The sequence below is a fragment of the Antechinus flavipes genome, chromosome 6 (genome assembly GCF_016432865.1).
Source record: "Antechinus flavipes isolate AdamAnt ecotype Samford, QLD, Australia chromosome 6, AdamAnt_v2, whole genome shotgun sequence".
Classification (NCBI taxonomy): Eukaryota; Metazoa; Chordata; class Mammalia; order Dasyuromorphia; family Dasyuridae; genus Antechinus; species Antechinus flavipes.
Genome location: NC_067403.1, coordinates 249,954,423 through 249,975,994, shown reverse-complemented (window position 1 = coordinate 249,975,994; position 21,572 = coordinate 249,954,423). Strand labels below are relative to the sequence as shown.

The 21,572-nt window shown below is 43.5% G+C and overlaps 1 protein-coding gene and 4 non-coding genes across 5 annotated transcripts in view; 3 read left to right on the top strand and 2 right to left on the bottom strand.

Moving 5' to 3' along the window:
- OSBP (oxysterol binding protein) overlaps positions 1–6,765 on the top strand; it is a 38,866-nt gene extending 32,101 nt beyond the window's left edge. Inside the window, exons 12-14 of the mRNA XM_051967235.1 lie at positions 401–582; positions 1,095–1,315; positions 1,400–6,765. Coding sequence (XP_051823195.1) covers positions 401–582; positions 1,095–1,315; positions 1,400–1,542 — 546 coding nt within the window. The 3' untranslated portion in view covers positions 1,543–6,765. The remainder of the gene's footprint in view (positions 1–400; positions 583–1,094; positions 1,316–1,399) is intronic.
- Positions 6,766–14,193: 7,428 nt separating this feature from the next.
- TRNAK-UUU (transfer RNA lysine (anticodon UUU)) lies at positions 14,194–14,266 on the top strand. Its single transcript has one exon. It is a non-coding gene; the product is annotated as a tRNA-Lys (tRNA).
- Positions 14,267–14,748: 482 nt separating this feature from the next.
- Positions 14,749–14,837, bottom strand: TRNAR-UCU (transfer RNA arginine (anticodon UCU)). Its single transcript is given in 2 exon segments — positions 14,749–14,784; positions 14,801–14,837. It is a non-coding gene; the product is annotated as a tRNA-Arg (tRNA).
- Positions 14,838–15,542: 705 nt separating this feature from the next.
- Positions 15,543–15,615, bottom strand: TRNAK-UUU (transfer RNA lysine (anticodon UUU)). The gene has a single exon. It is a non-coding gene; the product is annotated as a tRNA-Lys (tRNA).
- A 380-nt stretch (positions 15,616–15,995) lies between these two features.
- TRNAF-GAA (transfer RNA phenylalanine (anticodon GAA)) lies at positions 15,996–16,068 on the top strand. Its single transcript has one exon. It is a non-coding gene; the product is annotated as a tRNA-Phe (tRNA).
- The last annotated feature ends 5,504 nt before the right edge of the window (positions 16,069–21,572 follow it).

The window sequence follows — 21,572 nt, the reverse complement described above, 5'->3', positions numbered from 1 at the left end:
GTTGGGAATGATCACAAGAGATAAAAGATAATTTCTATTCTATTGAAAAGTTTTTGCACAAACAAAATTGGTGCAGCTACATTAAGAGAAAGCCACATGGGGAAAAAAAATCTCTGCAGTTTATAGTAACTGCAGGATTTGATGTTTGTTGAATTAAATACCATTATGTGAAAGATTTTTGTATTAAAAAAAAATCGCCAAGCTCCATTTAACTTGACTATTACTAAGGTTATTGTGACCGAGTGATTTCAAGTCATATTCTATATTATAGAATAATTTGGATGGGGCTACCCAATTTATCATGATAGCCCTGCGGCTGTTATTCCATTTGAATTTAGAAAAAATTCAGTGATTGAAATCAAGCATGATCTCTCTGTGCCTCTCCTTTGCATCCTTGTAGGTTACAGGAGAAGTCACAGATCCATCAGGAAAAGTACACTTTGCCCTTTTGGGAACCTGGGATGAGAAAATGGATTATTTCAAAGTTCTGCCCACCAATGGGGATAATGGGGGTGACAGTCGCCAAAGAAGCCATGAATTAGAGGAAAGCAGGGTCATGCTCTGGAAGAGGAACCCCTTGCCGTGAGTATGCCCCGAGGGCTGTTCTGGCCAGGAGCCGCTGAACTGAGAGGAAAGGGCACAGTTTTGGGGCCTGCTTTCCCCCCTAGATGTCCGGGCAAAGGAGCTAAGTGAGTCAGAGGGGAGATTGCACGAAAGGCCTTCGTTTTCTGTGAATTTGTCTGGTGCCTTTCCTCAAAGAAAGTCATCGCGACTTCCTGGTCACCTCTGTGTGGGGTGGGAGCTTTATGTAGTTGGTTCAGAGGTCATCTTGGTTTGGGGAGGAGAGGTGCCTGTGGGATGGTGTGGGGCCAGAGCCCCTCGAGGAGGGAGTCACCTCACTTCAGGTACAGCAGGAGGAATTGCCCCGCCAGTCCGCGGGGAGGCCATGAACATGGCTATGGCTAGAAATAGGAGGCTGGGCCCAGTTCAGGACGAGTCTTGTGACCCCCCGGGAGCCTTCTGGGTTGGAATCTGAGTGCCCTTCGCTCTCTAATGGACGGTGCCTCCTGTCTCCTGGCCCCTTCTCGCCCTAGGAAGAACGCAGAGAACATGTACTACTTCTCCGAGCTGGCCCTCACGCTCAACGCCTGGGAGAGCGGCACGGCCCCCACCGACAGCCGCCTGCGGCCCGACCAGAGGCTGATGGAGAACGGGCGCTGGGACGAGGCCAACGCCGAGAAGCAGCGGCTGGAGGAGAAGCAGCGCCTGTCCAGGAAGAAGAGGGAGGCCGAGGCCGTGAAAGCCACCGAGGATGGTGAGAGGAGCCGCCGTCCCCGGGGGAGGGGAGGATGGCGCCCACGCCGCGTCCCGCTAACGCCGGCCTCTTCTCTCTTTGCAGGCACTCCGTATGACCCTTACAAGGCACTGTGGTTTGAGAGGAAAAAGGACCCTGTTACCAAGGAGTTAACCCATATTTATAGAGGAGGATACTGGGAAAGTAAAGAAAAACAGGACTGGAGCTCGTGCCCAGACATTTTCTGAAATTACAGGAACAAGAGGGAGGAGGATCAGAGGGGAAGAGGACGAAGGTTGGGAGAGAGAGCCAGCCATTCTGACTTCCTTACCTAGTGCTTTCCTCAAGGTTGTCTTTCTTAACCAATCATTTGTTCCAAAGCAATCACCAGGAGCAGAAGCCCTGGGGTGGTGATTGATTGGCTGCAATGCCTTACCTGATTGACCCCGACATTGACTTAATAGATACCTGCGTTTGGAAGGGAGAGGTTGGGTAGCTGGGAGTTAGCGTTATTTCTCACCTGCGGGTCTCTGTCTTTGACTCTTCCTCCCCCGTTTCACCCCACTGAAAATTACGGCACCTCTAGTCCCGTCCTAGCAACAGTATCTCACTCAGCCAAGAGACGTGTTCGTGGAGTATGTGGATTAGAGGTATCTTGGTGCTGCCAAGAGTAAGCTCTGATATTTGAAATTCCTTTTTAAACAAAAGCCAGGGAGAAGCCCCATGGATGGCATCTGTAGTGACTGCACTGGGGGGTCGGCTGCCCCTTTTTAATAAGAGTTCTCAAAGGCAGGGAAGTTTTAGAGAGCCAGGGACATGCTGACTGCAAGAGAAGAGTACCTAGTGGAAAAGCCGACTCGTAAGTAGAACGGGGGCAGCCGTGGGAGCTCCTTCACCGTTGGCAGTTTTCTTCATCCATGTAAAGCACCCCTTGACTACTCTTCGACTTTGGGGCTACACAGCAGCTGGCTGCCACTTCAGCAGGAGCAGGGCTAATCCTCAAGGATTATAATACTTGTAACTTTGGGGGCTGCTTGGACTTCTGCAGCTGAGAACTTTTCCTGAGAAGATAAGGGCCAGAGCAAGACTTCCAGCCATTCTGCTCTCCACATCACTCCTCACCCCCACCCCGATTGCCTTCTGTGCTTCAGCTTTCTCTCCTGACAGTAGGTCGCCATGGGGTCCCCATTCCAGCATGGAGCAGAACTTTGCCTGTTTGCCGACATGTTTTGGAGTGGGAGAGACAGGGAGTAAATGATCTGGAATAAGGCTTTCCACCATCTGTCTCAAGCCCCATGGACTGGAGCCACCTCTTGAATAATTTGTTAAATATCTGTATATTATATATATGTAGAGAAAATCTAATTTTTCTGTTTTGATTCTCCTCCCTTCCATTAGGAATCTTGTTTGTTTTTTTAAATCTACCCCACCCTGGGTCTCTTTGCATTGAGCACATATTATTAGCGATTTCATGTTCTATTTTCCCATCTCCGATGAGGTGGGAAAATTTTAAAGCTGGTTAGGATCATGTGTGGCCTGGTAGGGAACAGGGGAAGGTTCTCATGGCTCACTTCATGACGAACCATAATCTCTGAACACTGGTAGATACCCTTACTGCCCTACCCTCCAAATTGAAGTCCTTCACCACCCTCCCTCCCCCGCTTAGGAAGTCCTGCAGCCGTGAGGCCCCGAGAGGCACTTGTAGTTGGCCTTGACGTGGGCCCTAGGAAGAAGAGAGAGGCAGGGTCCCCAAAGCGCTCTACGGGAGTGCGAGAAGTCTGCTGCTCTTTTGGCTTGCCTGCCTTCCCCACTGTTGTATGTTGTTTGTGTCCCTTGTCTCCCCTAGAAAACCTTCTCTTCCCTCTCCCCTCCAACACCACCCACCCCTGGTTGAGGATCACACTGAGGTGCCTTCCTTGTATGCTTTTGTTGGTGTTTTTGATTCTGTTCCTTAACAAATGAGCCTCAGCCAGTAGGGGTATTGGCTGGGGAGGGTTGGGGGGAAACGTTATGTAGTTTAGGTCATTCCAGAGGAAACCACCACTCCATTGAAATGGAAGTCATGTTGGCTCAAGGGTTTCCTTGCTTCCCAGCTTTGACGGGCATAACGGAGGCTGGTTGGGGGACTTCCTCCAACATGCCCCACTCCCAGAGCAGGGAAAGGTTAATACAAAAGATGGATCAAGTAAGTGGTTTGAACAGAAGGCTTCAGAGTGGGCAGTCCTCAGCTACAGCAACCCACGGCCCACCTTCTCTTCCCCTGCTGCCTGCATTCTATTTCCAGGTTTGGTACCGAATCAGAACCCGATTCCTGCCAGTGGGAGAGACTTCGAGTCCTACAGGTGGAATAAAGGCAGATTTAAAACAAAACAAAACTATAATTATATTTTTGGGTTTTTTTGCATTATTGCTTTTTCCAAAAAAAAAAAAAACAACTAAATTAAATAATTTTTAAAAAGTCTCATTGTCTGTCTGATTCTCTTCCATCCATTTATACGTAGGAAAGATGAGGGGAGATCTGGACCTCATTTAATTCTTGGGAGTATGAGATCTATAGAGTAACTGGGAGAACTGCAGAGACATTTTTTAAAATGATAAGAGAATGAAAAAGGAAAAAAGCAATTTGAGATTTTTTTTCTATGGTAAAAGTATCGATGGGGCTCATTCTTTTGCCTCCCACTTGGCAATTCAGGGGGGAAACCTAAATTGCCTCAGAAAGTATATAGAGAATACCAAGTCAGAGAACTTAATGTATCCAGTAACTGACTTGTCCTTGGCTCGCTCTGCCTGCTGGTGCTCAAGGCTTGCAAAGCAGACCAATCTGAGCCTAATGCCTCCTCTGACACGCTCTTGTCTAGCTCATCACTAGTCATTCTGGTTATCTGAGGCCAGAAGGTGATACATAGGAAATTTAAGCAAAGCAAAATCAAAGTTCTGGGGCCAAAGCTGCTCCTTACTAATAATAATAGCAGTCTTAAGCTCTTTAAAAAAGGTTTCTCCAATTTTTCTTGTGATAAGAATTCTGTTTGGTCTAAATTGAAGCCATTACAAGGGGAAAAAAATTGCTTTTTAGGTGAGAGAAGTATATATATGGAGTACATTTTTTTTTGCGATCCCTATTCATATTTTCTAAATTTAAGTTTCTAAAAACATTAAATTGCATAGAGCTTCCACAGAGCATGTGGAATGGAGGGGGTTGAGGTGATGGCCTTTAGGACAGCTTTAGAAGCTAACCTTTGGATATTTAAGAAAAAAGGGCAGAGTTTCATTTGCCATCAGACATTTGTCCTCATTGCTCAGTTGAAAATTCATCTGTTTGCCTTTCTGTCTTTATCCTTCATTTTGCAGTGCCATTTAACAAGACTGTTTGATCCTTCCTTGTTCCTATGACGGTCACATTCATTGTTGTCTGCTTTTAAAACTTGTCTTCTAAGTGATCCTCTATACTGGGGTTCTTGAAATGTGGGTATTCCTAGAATTCTTAGCTTGCTTATTGAATGGACATTACCTCAGACAAACAGATCTGGAAAAGGCCTTAGATTTTATTTTTGTTTTATTTTCCAAAAACATGCAAAGATAACTTTCAGTACTCATCTTTGCAAAACCTTTGTCAAAAAAAATTTTTTTTTCCAAATTTCTCCTTCCCTTCCCTCCCTCCCCAAGACAGCAAGCAATCTGATACAGGTTAAACATGCAATTCTTCTAAATATTTCCATATTCATCATGCTGGGCACCCACACAAAATCGGATCCTAAGGGGAAAAAACTGCAAAAAAAGTGAAAACACTGTGCTTCCATCCACATTCAGTCTCCATAATTCTCTCTCTGGATATTAATGGCTCAATCCATCCCAAGTCTATTGGAATTACCTTGAATCACTGTATTGTTGAAAAGAGCCAAGTGCATCACAGCTGATCATCACATAATCTTGTTGCTGTATTCTCCTGTCTCTGATGCTCCTGGCTCCTGTAAGCATCAATTCATATAACTCTTTCCAGGCTTTTCTGAACTCAGCCTGCTCATCATGTCCTATAGAACAATAATATCTGTAACATTCATACGCCATAACTTTTCAGCCATCCCCGACTGATGAGCCTCCACTCCAGTTTCCAGTTCCTTGCCACTACTAAAAGGGCTGCTACAAACATTTTTGCACATGTGGATCCTTTTCCCATTTTTAAGATCTCTTTGGTGGGGCAGCTAGATAGTGCAGTAGATAGAGCACCAACCTTGAAGGTGGAGGACCCGAGTTCAAATGTGATCTCAGACACTTAACACTAATAAGGATCCTGGGCAAGTCACTTAACCCCAATTGCCTCAGGGGAAAAAAAAGTTTTGGGTTACAGGCCCAGTAGATCCACTACTGGATCAAAGGATTTGCAGTTTGATAGTCCTTTGGGCATAGTTCTGCTCTTTAGAATGATTACATTAGTTCACAATTCCACCAATAATACATTAGAGTCCCAGATTTCTCACATTTCTTCCAATATTCATCATTCCCGTTATCTTAGCCAATGCGAGAGATTGAGGCGGTACCTCTAAAAGGCCAAAGTCATCCACTGCATCCTAGACCATTGCCTGTCATCTCATCTTGCCATTGGACTCTGATGACTGGAGGAGGGAAAGGTTGATTATTTTGCAGGTTTCTGCCGCAAATCTAATTCACTAATAAGTGAAGATATCGCCCTTGTGATGTCATTGGGCCTCTTTGACAACAAAGGATGAACAACAAAAAACAACAGGTGTTCCCACTAGGTCTTATCCTGCGTCATTTATTCTATACTTTTCCCCAGTGATCTCTTCCATCCTGCTTTCAGTTACTGCCTCTAACAAAATGGCTCCCAAATTGTTACATCCAAGAGGCAATTCTTATTCTCTGCAATTTTTGTGTCTGTTCTTTCATAATTTTTCCACATAGGAATCACCCATTGTGTGAGAGGCCTCCTTTAGGTCTTTTTGTATTTGAGATACCAAGGGAGAATTCAGATTTTCCACCTGTCAATACTCTGATTTTAGCATTGACCGATTCACATCCTTTTTTGGGTCACGTGTCCCTCCTGATATCCCTCACACCACTTCTGGCACACAGGTCATTTTTGGAGGCCGGCTTTTCTGTCCACGGCTCTTCTCGGTGGCGCTCCAGGGTTTATGGTCATACACCACCAGCAGGGGAGTGCGCGCAGTTTTTGAAGAGACAAAGTAGATGTCTGTTGATTGGAGAATGGCTAAGCACGGTGTGGTAAATAAATACAATGGATTATTCTGCTGTAAGAAACAATGATTCATGAATACAGAAAAGCATGGAAAGATATGTATTAAAACAAGAGAAGTGGTGAAGCGAAGTGGTGCTCTATGGCGCACTAGCCCTGAAATCAGGAGGACCTGAGTTCAAATGTGATATCAGACCCTTAACTCATCCTAGCTGTGTGACCCTGGGCAGGTCACTTAACCCCAAGAAAAAAGCCTCGGGGGGGGGGGGGGGGAAGCACACAATGATCACAACAATGTAAATGAAAAAGACCAACTGCAATAAAATAATTGAGACTCAGGTATAGAACACCACACAATGTTTGATTTTTTTCAATGCGCTGCTTGATTTTGCTGAATCCTCCCCTGCCCCCAACTCCATTTGTAAAGTTATATTCTAAAGGATGACTCTGGGATGGGGCAAATTGAGAAATGATGGTGAAAAGTGTGTGTGTGTGTGTGTGTGTGTGTGTACTGGTTGAGCATCTTGTCACCAACTTTTTTTCCAAATGCAATCTCTCAGAATTCTTCCTCCTATTTAAATCTGGGTGCAACTCGTAGTCCACTTTTGGGATCTTTGTCACATAAATCCTATTCATATATAAATGCATAAATATGTATGCAAAAGTGGGCTGATCATCTAACATCAATATGGCATTTTCATGCATTTAGGGTTTGGGGTTTTGGGTTTTTTTTTTTTTTTTGCATAGTGTGTTAGGCCAAATCTCTGAAATAATCACAGATCTCATCGAGGGACTTGGGCTTGATGTAACTGACTGTGTACTAACACCTGAAAGAATTGTTCTTCAGAGAATCCTAAGTTCATAGAATTTCTGGTGGGCTCTGGCTGGCCAGCTAGTTAAACAGAAAAAAGAAATACCCGGAAGAACATGCCCGATAAATGGCCAGCCAGCTTTTGCTTGAAGAGCAAAGGGGAGCTTTTTTTTTTTTTTTAAATTTTTATTTAATAATTACTTTATATTGACACTCGTTTCTGTTCCGATTTTTTTTTTCCCTCCCTCCCTCCACCCCCTCCCCTAGATGGCAAGCAGTCCTTTATATGTTGGATATGTTGCAGTATATCCTAGATACAATATATGTTTGCAGAACCGAACAGTTCTCTTGTTGCATAGGGAGAATTGGATTCAGAAGGTAAAAATAACTCGGGAAGAAAAACAAAAATGCAGATAGTTCACATTCGTTTCCCAGTGTTCTTTCTTTGGGTGTAGCTGCTTTTGTCCATCGTTTATCAATTGAAACTCAGGTCTCTTTGTCAAAGAAATCCACTTCCATCAAAATATGTCCTCATACAATATCATTGTTGAAGTGTATAATGATCTCCTGGCTCTGCTTATTTCACTTAGCATCAGTTCATGTAAGTCTCTCCAGTCCTCTCTGTATTCATCCTGCTGGTCATTTCTTACAGAACAATAATATTCCATAACATTCATATACCACAATTTACCCAGCCATTCTCCAATTGATGGGCATAAAGGGGAGCTTTTGAAGGAGAGCCCCCTACCCCCTGAAAGGCCCTTCCTTTCCAATGTTGGACAGCCCTAATTGTTCAGAAGATTTTCCTGCTCTAAGCAAACTTATAACCTTTAACTTATACCTGCTGCTACTAGTTCTGCCTTTGCGCTAAACGAAAACAATTCTAAATCCTTTTCTGTCTGGACTTTATGCATGACTTCTCCTAAGACAGTGGTGTGTCTCCCTGTTTATGCCTTCTTTGGCAGTTATAATTAATCAGATGACTGTGCAGTCATTTCTGGGTTACATTTGGGTTACAGGCCCAGTAGGTCCACTACTGGATCAAAGAGTATGTACAGTTTGATAGCTCTTTGGGCATAATTGTTTTGCTCTCTAGAATGATTAGATTAGTTCACAATTCCACCAATAATGCATTAGTGTCCCAGATTTCCCACTTTTCCTCCAACATTCATCATTACATTTTCCTGTCATCTTAGCAATGTGAGAGGTGTGAGGTAGTACCTCAGCGTTGACTAAAGTTACTTTTTAAAACAATTTCTTAATTTAAAAAATTTTAAATTTAATTTAAATTTTTAAATTTTAATCAAATTCATTATTTTCAAAACCCAACACATTCCTTTTAAATCTGCCTCTTCCCCTAGCCTTGCCAGTCCCCAGATTCATAATTTAATGATCATTTTAAACTCCTCCTTTCTCTGAATCATATTTAAGATGGTTAAATATTTCTTAATTTCTTAATTTAATTTCTTAAATATTTCTTGCACCTTGGCCCTCTTCTTCATCCCAATTCAAGCCCTCATCTCTTTCATTGCAAAATCTTCCAAACCTGTCTTTCTGGGTCTAATCTATTGTCTCTCTACATTACTATTTAAATCATAAAGGATAACAAGATCTGCTCTACTAAAAACCTGAAATGGTCTTTCCTTTGCTTAATGAATAAAACGCAAATGCTTAATCCCAAGGTTCAAATGTCTTCACAAAACTGATCTGTTCAGTTGTCATGTTGTTGCCCTTCACATTGTCTCTTTCTGGCCAAATGAGATTACTCACTGCCATCTGTTCTTCCACCCTCCTCATCCTACTTGACACCTTCTTTGTGCCTTGGTTCACATTGTACGCACGCCATTTTTTTTTTTTTTTTTTGGAACCAAGTAAAAGAGGCCATTCTCTGTCTCATTTTTGTGAATAGTAGTAGGACCCACACCACTGGGGACCCAATTAGGATTTTACTACCTAGGACCAGGTCTGAAACCTAAATCTGGCTCTCTTTGATTGATGATCACTAGGTCCCAGGTTAAACAGCACATGATCATTGTTTGGATCCTGATTGGCTCAGAGTGAATGTAAATAGCAGTTATTTTGATCAGAAACTCTGAGGGTCCCTCCCACAAATATATATATATATATATAATATATATATATATATATATATACACACACACACTCATGTGTGATATACCTATATGTATGTGTGTGTTATAGAGTAGGTAAAAGAAGCCATTCTCTGGTTCATTTATTTCTTAACCTTAATCATTAATTGGTTGTTACCTTAGTTAAAGCCCTTAGCTTAGATCCAAGGCCATCTGCAGTTGTCCTGTTCTATGTCTTACTGGTGGACCCAGATGACTCTGTAGGAGAAAGTGGGGCTAGTGATTTTGACCCCAGTATCCACTCTTCCTGGTTCTCTGGATTAGGATTAAAGATGATAGTTGGGGTTTTTTTTTTTTTTTAAGATTTTAAGTATTTAAAAAAGAGTTTGAAAGATTCATACATTTCAGAGGAAAAGAGAGTAGAAAAAATGTCCACGGCATGTATGTATTCCTCTATTTACAGGCACAGGGAGACATCACAGACTCAGGGGTATCCGTGGCAACAGCTCCAGCTCTCCATCAAGGTCTTTGCAGACACAGCCCTTGGGACAACTGGTCCTGGGCAGCATAAAAGGTACCTCTTCTTGCAGGAGGCACAGCGGTAGGATTGCTGGAGCCTACACAGTGCAAGGATCACCATCTTGTAGTCCTAGTTGGGTCAAAGGCTGGCAGGTGTAGATTCTCACGACTGTTCTCATGAGAGAAGGATGATCATATCACTTCAGTCCCAGGGTTAAAGTGAGCATCAAATAAAATATTTGCAGGTGTTTAATGATGCTCATTTCCTTCCCCAATAAGAGAACACAGATTTGCCCGTTTATCTGACATCTGACACATAGCAGATACTTAATAAATGACTACCATGTGCTCAGCCAGGCACTGTGTTAAATGCTTTTACAGATGTTATCTTGACAACATCTTCCATATTAAACTCCTACAAATATTTCATTTGGCACTAATCCTGGCACTTAGGTGTTATCCCGATCTCACAGATTGGGAAACAGAGGTTACGCTCCTATAAAAATTTCATTTGGCACTAATGCTGGTGCTTCGGTGTTATCCCCAGTTTACAGATTGAGAAACGGAGGCTGTGTGACTTGTCCACAGCCACACAGCTTGTAAGTGTCTGATATCAGATTTGAACTTGGGTATACAATCCTGACTCTAAATCCAGAACCGTATCCACTGTGTGACCTAGTTGTCAATAAATAGATGCTGAAAAATGCTGGTTCCTTTTCCTTCTCTCATTCCTGGAAAAGGAAATGGCCAAGCACTCCAGTATCTCTGCCAAGAAAACTCCAAATGGGGTCATGAAGAATCAGACACGACTGAACAATAAAATTCATGTTGTAGAAACCAGAATTTGTAATATCATGGCCTCAACATCTCCAACTGTATATTAAGATAAACTCCAAATGGACATGTGACAGACAAAAATATCGTGAGCAAATTTGATGGGTGAGGAAGAAATGACTTTTTAGATGTCCCATGAATTTTCAACCAGTTTGACTAGCTAACACTAACAAATAAACGAATGAATCAGAAATAGGTTTTAGCACTCTCCGAATGTGTCATGCGCTACCAACAGGCGATGATGGACCTGTCATTCACAATTCATCAACAATATTTATATAATATAGTGAAACAAAGAAGACGAGAAATGGTTACTCACTAAAATGTAGTCGTCATTCAAAGAACAATAGCAGTCTTGTTGTTGTTAAAACGAGATAGGAAAAATGAGATGTTTTCTTAGAAGAGGGAGTTTGATTAAATCAAAGAACACTGTCATATCAAGCCAGAGAAGGAGGAAGACCTTCCGGGGACTTTGGAGTCTTCCACCTTCAGGAACTAAGTCATTTTGTGCTGAGTAGAGGAGGACAGAAGACACTAATGGACACCAGCTGCTGCAGTTGATTTTGCAAGTCCTTTGAGGGATCACAGACAGCAAAATAGCTGATACAGAAGAAAATGGCGTCATTTATGCTGTCCCCTCAATTCCCTTTCAATCCAGATCTTTAGAAAAGGGACTTCATGATCAGACAAGGAGAAAGGGGATCAGAAGACAAAAATGGACAAGTTGGATTATATAAAGTTAAAGTTTTTTGCACAAACAAAACGAATATAGTTAAAATTGGAAAGGAAATGGGTAATTAGAGGGAAAAATCTCTACAGCAAGTTTCTCTGATAACATGGTCTAATTTCCAAGATATATTAGGGAACGTTGACCCAAATTTTCTTTTTTTCATTGGTTATTTTTAATTTAATAGAAAAATAGCCAAAAAACCAAACCAAAACAAAAGCAGAACATGTGCCTAGCAGCGTATCAGGGGAGGATTCAAAATATCAATGAATTTCCAATTCCAGAAAGAATATATAATAGTAAAAGAATTTATATTCATGATCTCTGATGTGCACTTTTTTCCTTTGATCCAAATTTTAGGAAAGTATGAACTGATGCAAAGTAAAGTAGTCAGAAGAAGCAATTACAGTAACATGAATGGAAATAATAAAAATGTGAAATTACCATGAAATTATAATGACTTGGCTTTTTTTTTTTAAATAACTTTTTATTGACAGAACCCATGCCAGGGTAATTTTTTACAGCATTATCCCTTGCACTCACTTCTGTCCCATTTTTCCCCTCCCTCCCTCCACCCCCTCCCCCAGATGGCAAGCAGTCCTTTACATGTTGAATGGGTTACAGTATATCCTAGATACAATATATATATATGCAAAACCGAACAGTTTTCTTGTTGCCCAGGGAGAATTGAATTCAGAAGGTAGAAATAACCCGGGAAGAAAAACAAAAATGCAAACAGTTTATATTCATTTCCCAGTGTTCTTTCTTTGGGTGTAGCTGCTTCTGTCCATCCTTGATCAATTGAAACTGAATTAACTCTCTTTATCGAAGAGATCCACTTTCATCAGAATACATCCTCAAACAGTATCGTTGTTGAGGTATATAATGATCTCCTGGTTCTGCTCATTTCCCTCAGCATCAGTTCATGTAAGTCTCGCCAGTCCTCTCTGTATTCATCCTGCTGGTCATTCCTTACAGGACAATAATATTCCATAATGTAATGACTTGGCTTTGAAAGAGATATGAAAATATACTTTTTGCAGAGGTGGAGAACTCCATATATAATGTCAGGCTTCTTTGAGGTATTTTGCAAAACTGGTTAGGTTTTGTTTTGTTTTGTTTTGTGGTTGTTATTTAACTCCTTTTTATTCTTTAAGGATTGGTTATTTGGGGAGTAGAGATGTTGGAAAATGAAAGCGATGTAAAAATCAAAGATGGGAAATTTTAGGAAATAGAACTCATGGAGTCCAACTCTCTCTCTCTCTCTCTCTCTCTCTCTCTCTCTCTCTCTCTCTCTCTCTCTCTCTCTCTCTCTCTCTCTCTGTCTTATTATTTGTTATCCTTCTTATTTTATTTCCATTCAACAAACATTTATTAAGCCTTACTGGGGCAGTGAAGTAGCTTACTGGACAGAGCCAATCTCTAGAGTTTAAATATGATCTCACCCACCTCACTAGCTGTGTGACCCGGGGCAAGTCACTTAACCATGATTATCTCATCTGTAAAATGAACTGGAGAAGGACATGTCGTCTTTGCCTAGGAAAATCCCAAATGAAGTCACTGGACTGAAATGAGACAACCACGAAGGACCTCCAGTGTGCCAGTCTCGGGGATACAAATAGGAAAAAGAAAGACAGTATTTGCCCTCAAGGGATTCCAATCTAATGAAGGAGAAACTGAAAGGGTGAATGGGGGAAAGGAGAATTTCTAAGGAGGAGGAAAAGAAGGAAGAACTGGCTTGGATGCTCTCTTTAAATGGACATTTGCCCTCCCTCCAATCAAAGGGGCAAGGATTGAAGTATTTAACTACGGGTGTGCCAAGGCTGATGCCATCTGGCAGGATGAGGAGGTTACTGGGAGTATGATGGATAAGGTCAAAGGATAACTTTAACATCACTTCCTGATGCATTCCCTCCTCCCTCCCAAGCTCACTTTTTTTTTAATTAAAAAAAATTATTATTTTTTTCCTCCAAGCTCACTTCTAATAAAGGCAAACCAATTAGCCAACGAACCGACACACCCACACGCACATACACCCACAATCCTGCATCCGCCATTTTTCCAAGGAAAAGCTGGAATCTAAATCTTTAGGATGTTCTTGGTAAAGATACCAGAGTGGTGTCTTATTTCCTTCTCCAGTTCATTTGACAGGTGGGGAAACTGAGGCAAACAGGATTAAGTGACTTGCCTGCTAGGAAAATTGAGGCTGGATGTGGACTCAGGGCATCCCGGTCCAGCACTCTGCGCACTTATGGCGCCACCTAGCAGCCCCAGAGGAAAAGAGGGAGATGTCTCCCTATCTTTCTGGCAAAGATTGATCATCCTAATGCCATTAAGCTTTTCCTAAGCATCTGTCGGCCATTATACTAATCTAGGAAGACACCAGGATGCAACAGCTGGAATCCCGAAGGCTTTTATCTTCCATCTGGGAAACGCCACCACCAGAAGGCGGCCTACGAATAATTTGGTGGGAATGAGACCTAATAAACCCTTTTTCATTTTACTTTTGAGGGAACGGAAAGCGAAATGAGCCGCGCAAAGTCTCACAACCTTCAGAAAAAGAAGGGAATGATTGAACTGGAACGGCCTTTCTGGTCTATCGCGAGACTTTGCTAAAAAAAAAAAAAAAGAATAACAATAGAAAATAAAATCTGAAGTCAGTGTAGTTGGAGTAAACTACAGAGATCCTGCAAATAGGAAAAATCAGGAGCCCGGATAGCTCAGTCGGTAGAGCATCAGACTTTTAATCTGAGGGTCCAGGGTTCAAGTCCCTGTTCGGGCGGAACCCTCACTTTTAGATAGAAAGAAATCGAAAGTTTGTAAATAAATAAATCCGAAGTGAGAAGAACTTTATTAAAATGAACTGCTGTAATACTCAATCTTCATTCAGTGAATTTCCTGCTTATGTCTTTAAAAAAGAAAAGATTACCGACGGTCCGAGTGAGGGATCCCTTTCCCACAGTGATATTCTGTGAATGAATCCCCCTTGCACCATGGATTATCTAACAATCCCCAGCTCAGTGGGTAATTATTAAGCACCTCCTCCCTTGGACTGGGAGACGAGAGGGTAACTAACCCCAGCCCTTTCCCCTTAGGCTAAGGGAACCCATTTTACAGGATCGCTTAATACGATAGAGCAGAAATTGAAACTCAAACTCTGGCAAGGACGCTCAAACTTACTTTATTATACTCTAAAAACAAAACTAAACCAAACAACCGACAAATAAAAAGATCATCAGTAAAGTAGAAAGGCGACCAAAAACGCGACTCTGGTGGGACTCGAACCCACAACCTTTGAATGCCTCGCCAAGGCAGCTAGAAGTCCAATGCGCTATCCATTGCGCCACAGAGCCACTCGACAACTACCCTTCTTTCAAGTAGCAGATAAACGAGATGAGCTAGTTAAGTAAAGTCCTGACGTCCAATGCGCCGTCCGCTGTACCATACGGCTCTTTTCTTAAGTACACTGGCAGGAATCCAAAGCTATGGAAGGGATCATCTGTCTAAAAGTAGATTTCTTAAATTCATACTTGATTTCTGCTCAAGTAGTTTCAATGGCTCCCTATTACCCTTAAACTCAAATATAAACTCCAGTCTTCTAGGCTGATTACCGTTCTTCTTCCTCCCCCTTCTGCGTTCGAGGGAACTATCTAAGTGAAATACACTCCCTCTCCTCCGTCCCACCCCCAACTTCTTAGTCCCGAGCTCCGTCCAAAGTCGGCTCACTCACATCGTCTCCAGATCTTCCCAAGTCTTAGCGCTCCCCGATCTTTCTGTCTTTATATTCAGTTGCTATGACAGTCCTTTGTATACAGTCGGTGCTTAATGAATACTTACTGAATTGAATGAACTCGAATCGAGCACCTCCGAGATCCCGGGAGTCCGCGGGGATCTCGCAGGCAGTGCGCCCTTTCTGCCTAAAAGGAAACCAAAGCGGCTCACGCTTCTAGAGGCGGGGCGGGCTTGTTTCACTTGTATATGGGTTAGCACGGACTGGGAAAGGCCACAGGGACTTCCTAGATCCCGCTGGATAATCTGGGCTAAAAAGGTGAAGGATCCGCCCGAACAGGGACTTGAACCCTGGACCCTCAGATTAAAAGTCTGATGCTCTACCGACTGAGCTATCCGGGCTCCTTAAGAAATTGTGTTTCGTTCAAAAGGTGAAAAGGGCAAAAGGAATCGAGTTTGTGCATGAAATAGGAGACGATAGTCCCAGGGATGGGGGTGGGGCGGAGGCCGGAGAGAATGGGTCATAAAGCTTAAGACTAGGTAAGGATCCTGCAAAAATGACGGGAGAGGATGCTCCGGGAGGCAGGACGGAGGCGCCTCCTTGGGGCCATTTCCAACCCCGCCCTCCTCGACCCCCGCCTCCCACATCGCGGTGGGCGGGATAGCTCTGACAAGGGCCCTGAAGCCGCGGGCCCTGCTCCGCTCTAGTCCGGATCGCTTGGCCGCTAGGGGCTGCAAGTGCTTCACTCTAGCCAGAGCAAAAAGAAAGCGCTCTTCGTGGCGCCGAAATAGCTCAGTTGGGAGAGCGTTAGACTGAAGATCTAAAGGTCCCTGGTTCGATCCCGGGTTTCGGCAGAAATTTTAAGTCGGGGTTTCAGGTTTTAATCGGAATTCTCTCGGAAGCTGTGAAACTGATTGGGATTTGGAGCCTCTCCGGCAGCCCAGAAGTTAAAGCTGTCGGGGAATTCCCGCCAACCTCTAGCCCCTACCCCGGCTCTCTGGATACCGCTATTCGGCCCCTGTGCGACCTCCAGAAATCAGCACTACCCTGATCATGGAGCCGAGCCTCTGCAAGCCTCCCAGGGAGGAGGATCTATTTCCTTTCTCTCCCTTTAATTTTTTCGATCATTTCCTCTTTCACTTCCACCTCAATACGTCTGTCTCTCCGCCTGTCCTTTCCCCACTTCCCTTTCTCTTCCTCCTTCCTTCCTTATTCTCTTCCCTCCCTCCCTTCCATTCCTTTCTCTTCTTCCCTCCCTCCCTCCTCCCTCCCTCCCTCCCTCCCTCCTTCCTTCCATTCCTTTCTCTTCTTCCCTCCCTCCCTCCCTCCCTTCCATTCCTTTCTTTTTCCCTCCCTCCCTCCCTTCCTTCCATTCCTTTCTCTTTTTCCCTCCCTCCCTCCCTCCCTTCCATTCCTTTCTCTTCTTCCCTCCCTCCCTCCCTCCCTCCCTCCCTTCCATTCCTTTCTCTTCTTCCCTCCTCCCTCCCTCCCTTCCATTCCTTTCTCTTTTTCCCTCCCTCCCTCCCTCCCTTCCATTCCTTTCTCTTCTCCCTCCCTCCCTTCCATTCCTTTCTCTTCTTCCCTCCCTTCCTTCCATTCCTTTCTCTTTTTCCCTCCCTCCCTCCTTCCTTCCATTCCTTTCTCTTTTTCCCTCCCTCCCTCCCTTCCTTCCATTCCTTTCTCTTCTTCCCTCCCTTCCTCCCCTTTCTTTCTCTACTTCCTTCTTCCTCCTCTCTCCTCCTGTACACGGGGTAACACCCTAAGCTGCGCGCTTCATTCCACCCCCAGAACGAAAACAAATTCAGCTTAACGGTCCAATGACATCCCAGCGGGGGGAGAGGGGGAGGTAGTCTGGAAGAGATTTGGTCTGACTCTCCGGCTCTAGAAGTTCTACCATATTTCAGGGCAGACCCTGCCGTTGTGTCCCCGGGTGACCCGGATCTTGAAGACTTGCTAAATCCCACCCAAACACGGAGAATCTGCAGCCTTGGGGCCCCAGCCAGCTGTCTGAGAAGGAGCATGGAGGGAGAGTCCCTCCGGCCACCCTCTTGATGTTCGCCCCGCGGGATGGCCGGCAGTCCGCCTTCTTTGTTCGGAAGGTTTATGGGTCTCTGTTCCACGGAGAGGACGCTCTGCCGGGGACCCCTTCCTCCCAATCCGGACCCCGGCAGCTGTATTCCCGGGACAGCGGAGAGACTCGGGAGTTGGTGCTTCCCCGGACTGATGATGCTCTCATCCCTACTGGTAGTGCCATAATCCTATTAGTGTCAGAATTTCTTAGCTATTGTTGGCACAAACTGGGCATTTACCTTTTCTGTAAATCAAAAAAAAAAAAAAGTCTAGCTTCATCTTCCCAAGCGTGTCTTATTGTAGATCCGAACCGAACCACCGTCTCCTTAATCCTCCGCCTGTTGGCAACAAGAACAGGATTCGCGGTACAATATGCCGTTTCTGAAGGAGAACTTAATAAAGCGCGTGAACGAGGCGGCCCCGGGTGGGAGGGTCTGCCTTACTCCCGGGTGGCAAAGGAGTGGGCCAGTGGGACAGGACCCTGTGAAGACTGGGGTCAAAACTGCAGAACCTCTGCAACAGGTGACTGCTTGCTTACAGAACATCCCGGTAGAAAAAGGAAAAAGGAAGGGTGGAAAATTAACCCTAGTGAGATCCAAGGACCCTCTCAATTGGCAAAGTTTTTAGGGATATTTTTGGATCAAAGGCCGCTGGGAAATATTGCCCAAAGTGTGCCAGAAAATGCTGGACTTCAGTATACCTAGTAGTAAAAAGGAAGCTCAAAGATTTGGTTAAGGCAGAGCTCCTAGTCCACATTTGGGTCAAACACTGGAACTGGGTCACTAGGAAGAAATACGAATTCTCTTGGGGAGAGGAAGAAATTAAATCTTTTAAGAAGGCTAAGGCAGCCTTGGATTTATGGCCTACTCAGGACAGTTCAGAAGAGTTGCAAATATCCACCTAAGTCGGGTATGTAAATTGGAGCCTCTGATAAAAATTGGCTGGGAAAAATAATGTACCATTAGGATTCCGGTCAAGGAAGCTTCCCTCAGCCAGGGAAAATCATACCCCCTTTGAACAACAGTTACTGGCTGCTTATTGGGCAGCAGTTGAAACTCAACAGCTCACTTTAGTATGAGGCCCCAAATACCCATTATGGGATGCATAATGGGAACCCCAGCTTCCCATAAGATAGGACATGTTCAGGAATCTGGGATAATAAAGTGGAAGTGGACATACAGAATAGGGCAAATCGGGAGTCTTGGTACTGCATGAAAAAGTGTCTGAAATAGCCTCCGAGCTAATACATGGAACCAAGGCTGTGACTCTCCAAGCTCTGAACAAAAAAAGTATACTTGGTTCACTGATGGCATTGACAAATTTTGGGGACAAATTAGACATTAGAAAGCTGTGGCACCTAATCTGACTACTATAGTTATATTGGTGAGTACAGGGAAAGGAGTCAGCGGGCTGTGGTATATTAGGCCCTAAAATAAGAAAAGGAGGGGGGGGTCAATACTATATCTTTACTGAATCCTGGGCCAATGAACTTTCTACTTGGATGCCAATGTGCTATTCCAAAAACTGGGAGGTTCACGGAAAAAAGATACGGGGAAAGGAAATGTGGGTCGACATATGGGACATTTGCCCAAAATACTATCATTTCAGTTTTCCTCATAGATGTTCATGTCTTGATGAACAGCAAAGAGCATGAATGCAGTGTCCACATGGATGACCTTGCAAAAACTTCCAAGACATATAAAGAAGATTCCTTTCAGAGAGGGAACCCTAGCAGGCTGGCTCCATGTCGTTGCTGGATAGCTAGGCCCACAGGATACACCCAGATGGGCAGCAGATAGATGAGCCTCTATACCTATTTCCTTATTAAGGCAGGTGACCGACAGCTGTGAGCTGTGCCAGTTGTTCAAAGAGAAGCAGATCCAAGGATTAATGTGGAAGAGTCGTCAGGAGGAGAGATCATATATCCACTCAGATTTGGCAAACTGACTACAGTGGACCCCTCCCTATGAGTAAAGGATCTGTGTCGATATCTACTCAGGAGTATTAGTAGCTTGTCCATATAAAGGGTCACTCAATAGAATCCTTGTAGATCTTTAGATAGCATTACCTTGTACCGGGTCCCCCATGGAAATACAGAGTGATAATGGGTCGTACTTCAAAGGTAAAGAATAGATTTATACTGTACACAACATAGTATAGAATGAATATATCACATCCCTTACTATCCACAAGCTGCAGGATTGATCAAAAGAATGAATGGACTAGTAAAAGAAAAATTAAGGAAATTGGGTAACGATTCTTACCATGGTTGGAAAGACAATCTGTTTGAAGCTTTGCAACAATTACATAACAGGCTTTTGGGAGGAGGAATCCCCTTGTCTAAGAGGGTAACCCCGAATTTACAAATAAGAGCCCGAGTCACTGCCATCCGGATGATGATATAGTGGGCTCTAAACTCATGGGCCCTTGAACCATACCGAGAAACTGCTGGGCCCGTTAGATATGATTCATATACCTTGAAGGATTTATGAATTGACCCACAACAAATTAGATCTGTAATATTGGGATAGGAACAAAAACTCCCTTGGGCTACTATGGGCAATATTATCCGGATCCAGTTTAGCTGTTTTGGTGGCACATATAGAAAGAGGAGGAGTACCTTGGAGAGGTTAAAATAATTTAGCAAAATCTGGGCACTGAACCCTACCATACAACAGAAGGGAAGAGAGTTCCAATTGGTCATCATCTATTGTTTGATTCCTGAATGGGTCCTGGTCCACACATCTGAATCTTCTGAAGCCAGGAAGGGAGGATTTGCTACTGCCAATATGGCAACTGGCTCAAAGGTGTGGGTTAAAAATAAACCTACAGACCTACCTAAGGTAGTGGAAATCATAGCTGAGAGGAAAAAATATTGCCAGTGGTTTGTTTGTTACTCAGGAGATGATGTCTTATATGTCATTCCACTCATCCATGTTTTTTCACATGAATAAAGTGTTTTTCAGAGATTTGGATCATACCCTTCCTCTTAGAGTTTGTTGTTTGGACGCCCAGAGTTATGGTGAATAAAAGCCTGACTGCCACCATCCGTTGGGGATGGAGCAATTCTACCTATGATAGAACACAAGACAATTTTACCTGCCCTGCAGCCCAGCCTTGCTACTTTCTTAATCTTACATTGAATAATAATAATGCTACTTACTGGCCTGGATCCTCCCAACTATATGGAAAACAACTTGTGAAAGGAAAAAAACTTTACTATAAATGTGCAATCTGAGGTGAATGTCACCTGTTGTATCTATAATTATCCTATATTGACACCTACGTCTAATCCCCGACAAAGCATCGTGACCCTGAAAGACAAATGTATTAATGCATCCCAAGGGATGTTCCAGGGGCTAAAGTTCACAATCGACAGAACCGAGAACCAATTGTCTTTGTTTTGTTTTAATACCAAAGTGATACAGAATCGGACTTGGTGCGCCGATGACATCCGCCTAGTCACTCCTGGACACATGAAGCAGTACACATCTGCTCTCATAAAAGTGACCTAGAATCAAAAGCACCTTTTACACTTTAGGATAACTTTCCCATTCATTGAGGCACATAACAGGACAAAAAACATCTGATACGATTCCCTCCTTGGAGGAACTGGTTTGGGCACGGGAAATTCAGTAGAACTTGAGAACCTCTCCAGCGGCTTGCTCAGCGTTGAACAGGATGGAGCTCAAGCCTTGACTATAAACGCACAGTGGTTGCCCACAATGGTCCTGTCCATCAATACACTCTAAACTACCAAAGCCAATTCCTGCAAGTACTTAATGCTTCTGCATTAGCCACTTTACACCTCAGTATTAATATATCCTTATTGTTTAATTGGACACGTTCGTTACAAAATATGGATAGCCTAATATAAAAGAAAAATGGACAAAGGATGTTAATGCGGGGTGACCCACGGCTATGGCAGAATGTACTCTCAAGCAATATACCAAAGAATCATTGGATGAGTAAAGAAGCAAAGAGCCCTAAATAAAGTATTTCGTTCACCGGCACACTAACTCATTATAAAGTCACTGCCACAGTGATGTGCACTTTCTGTGTTCTCTCTTTTCTTTTACACTCTTATTTTGCTTTGCCTCATCTTAATGGACAATACGTAGATCTAAATAACATTATTCATTCTTTAGCTGATTGCACAACCTGTGATCATGGAAATGTATGTGGAATGGTTACCTAACAGATGGAGCTCTGTCTATTAAGCCATTCTGCTAATCTATGTGATCTTACTCTATATCCCATATCCAATTTCTCTGTTATATGAAGTATC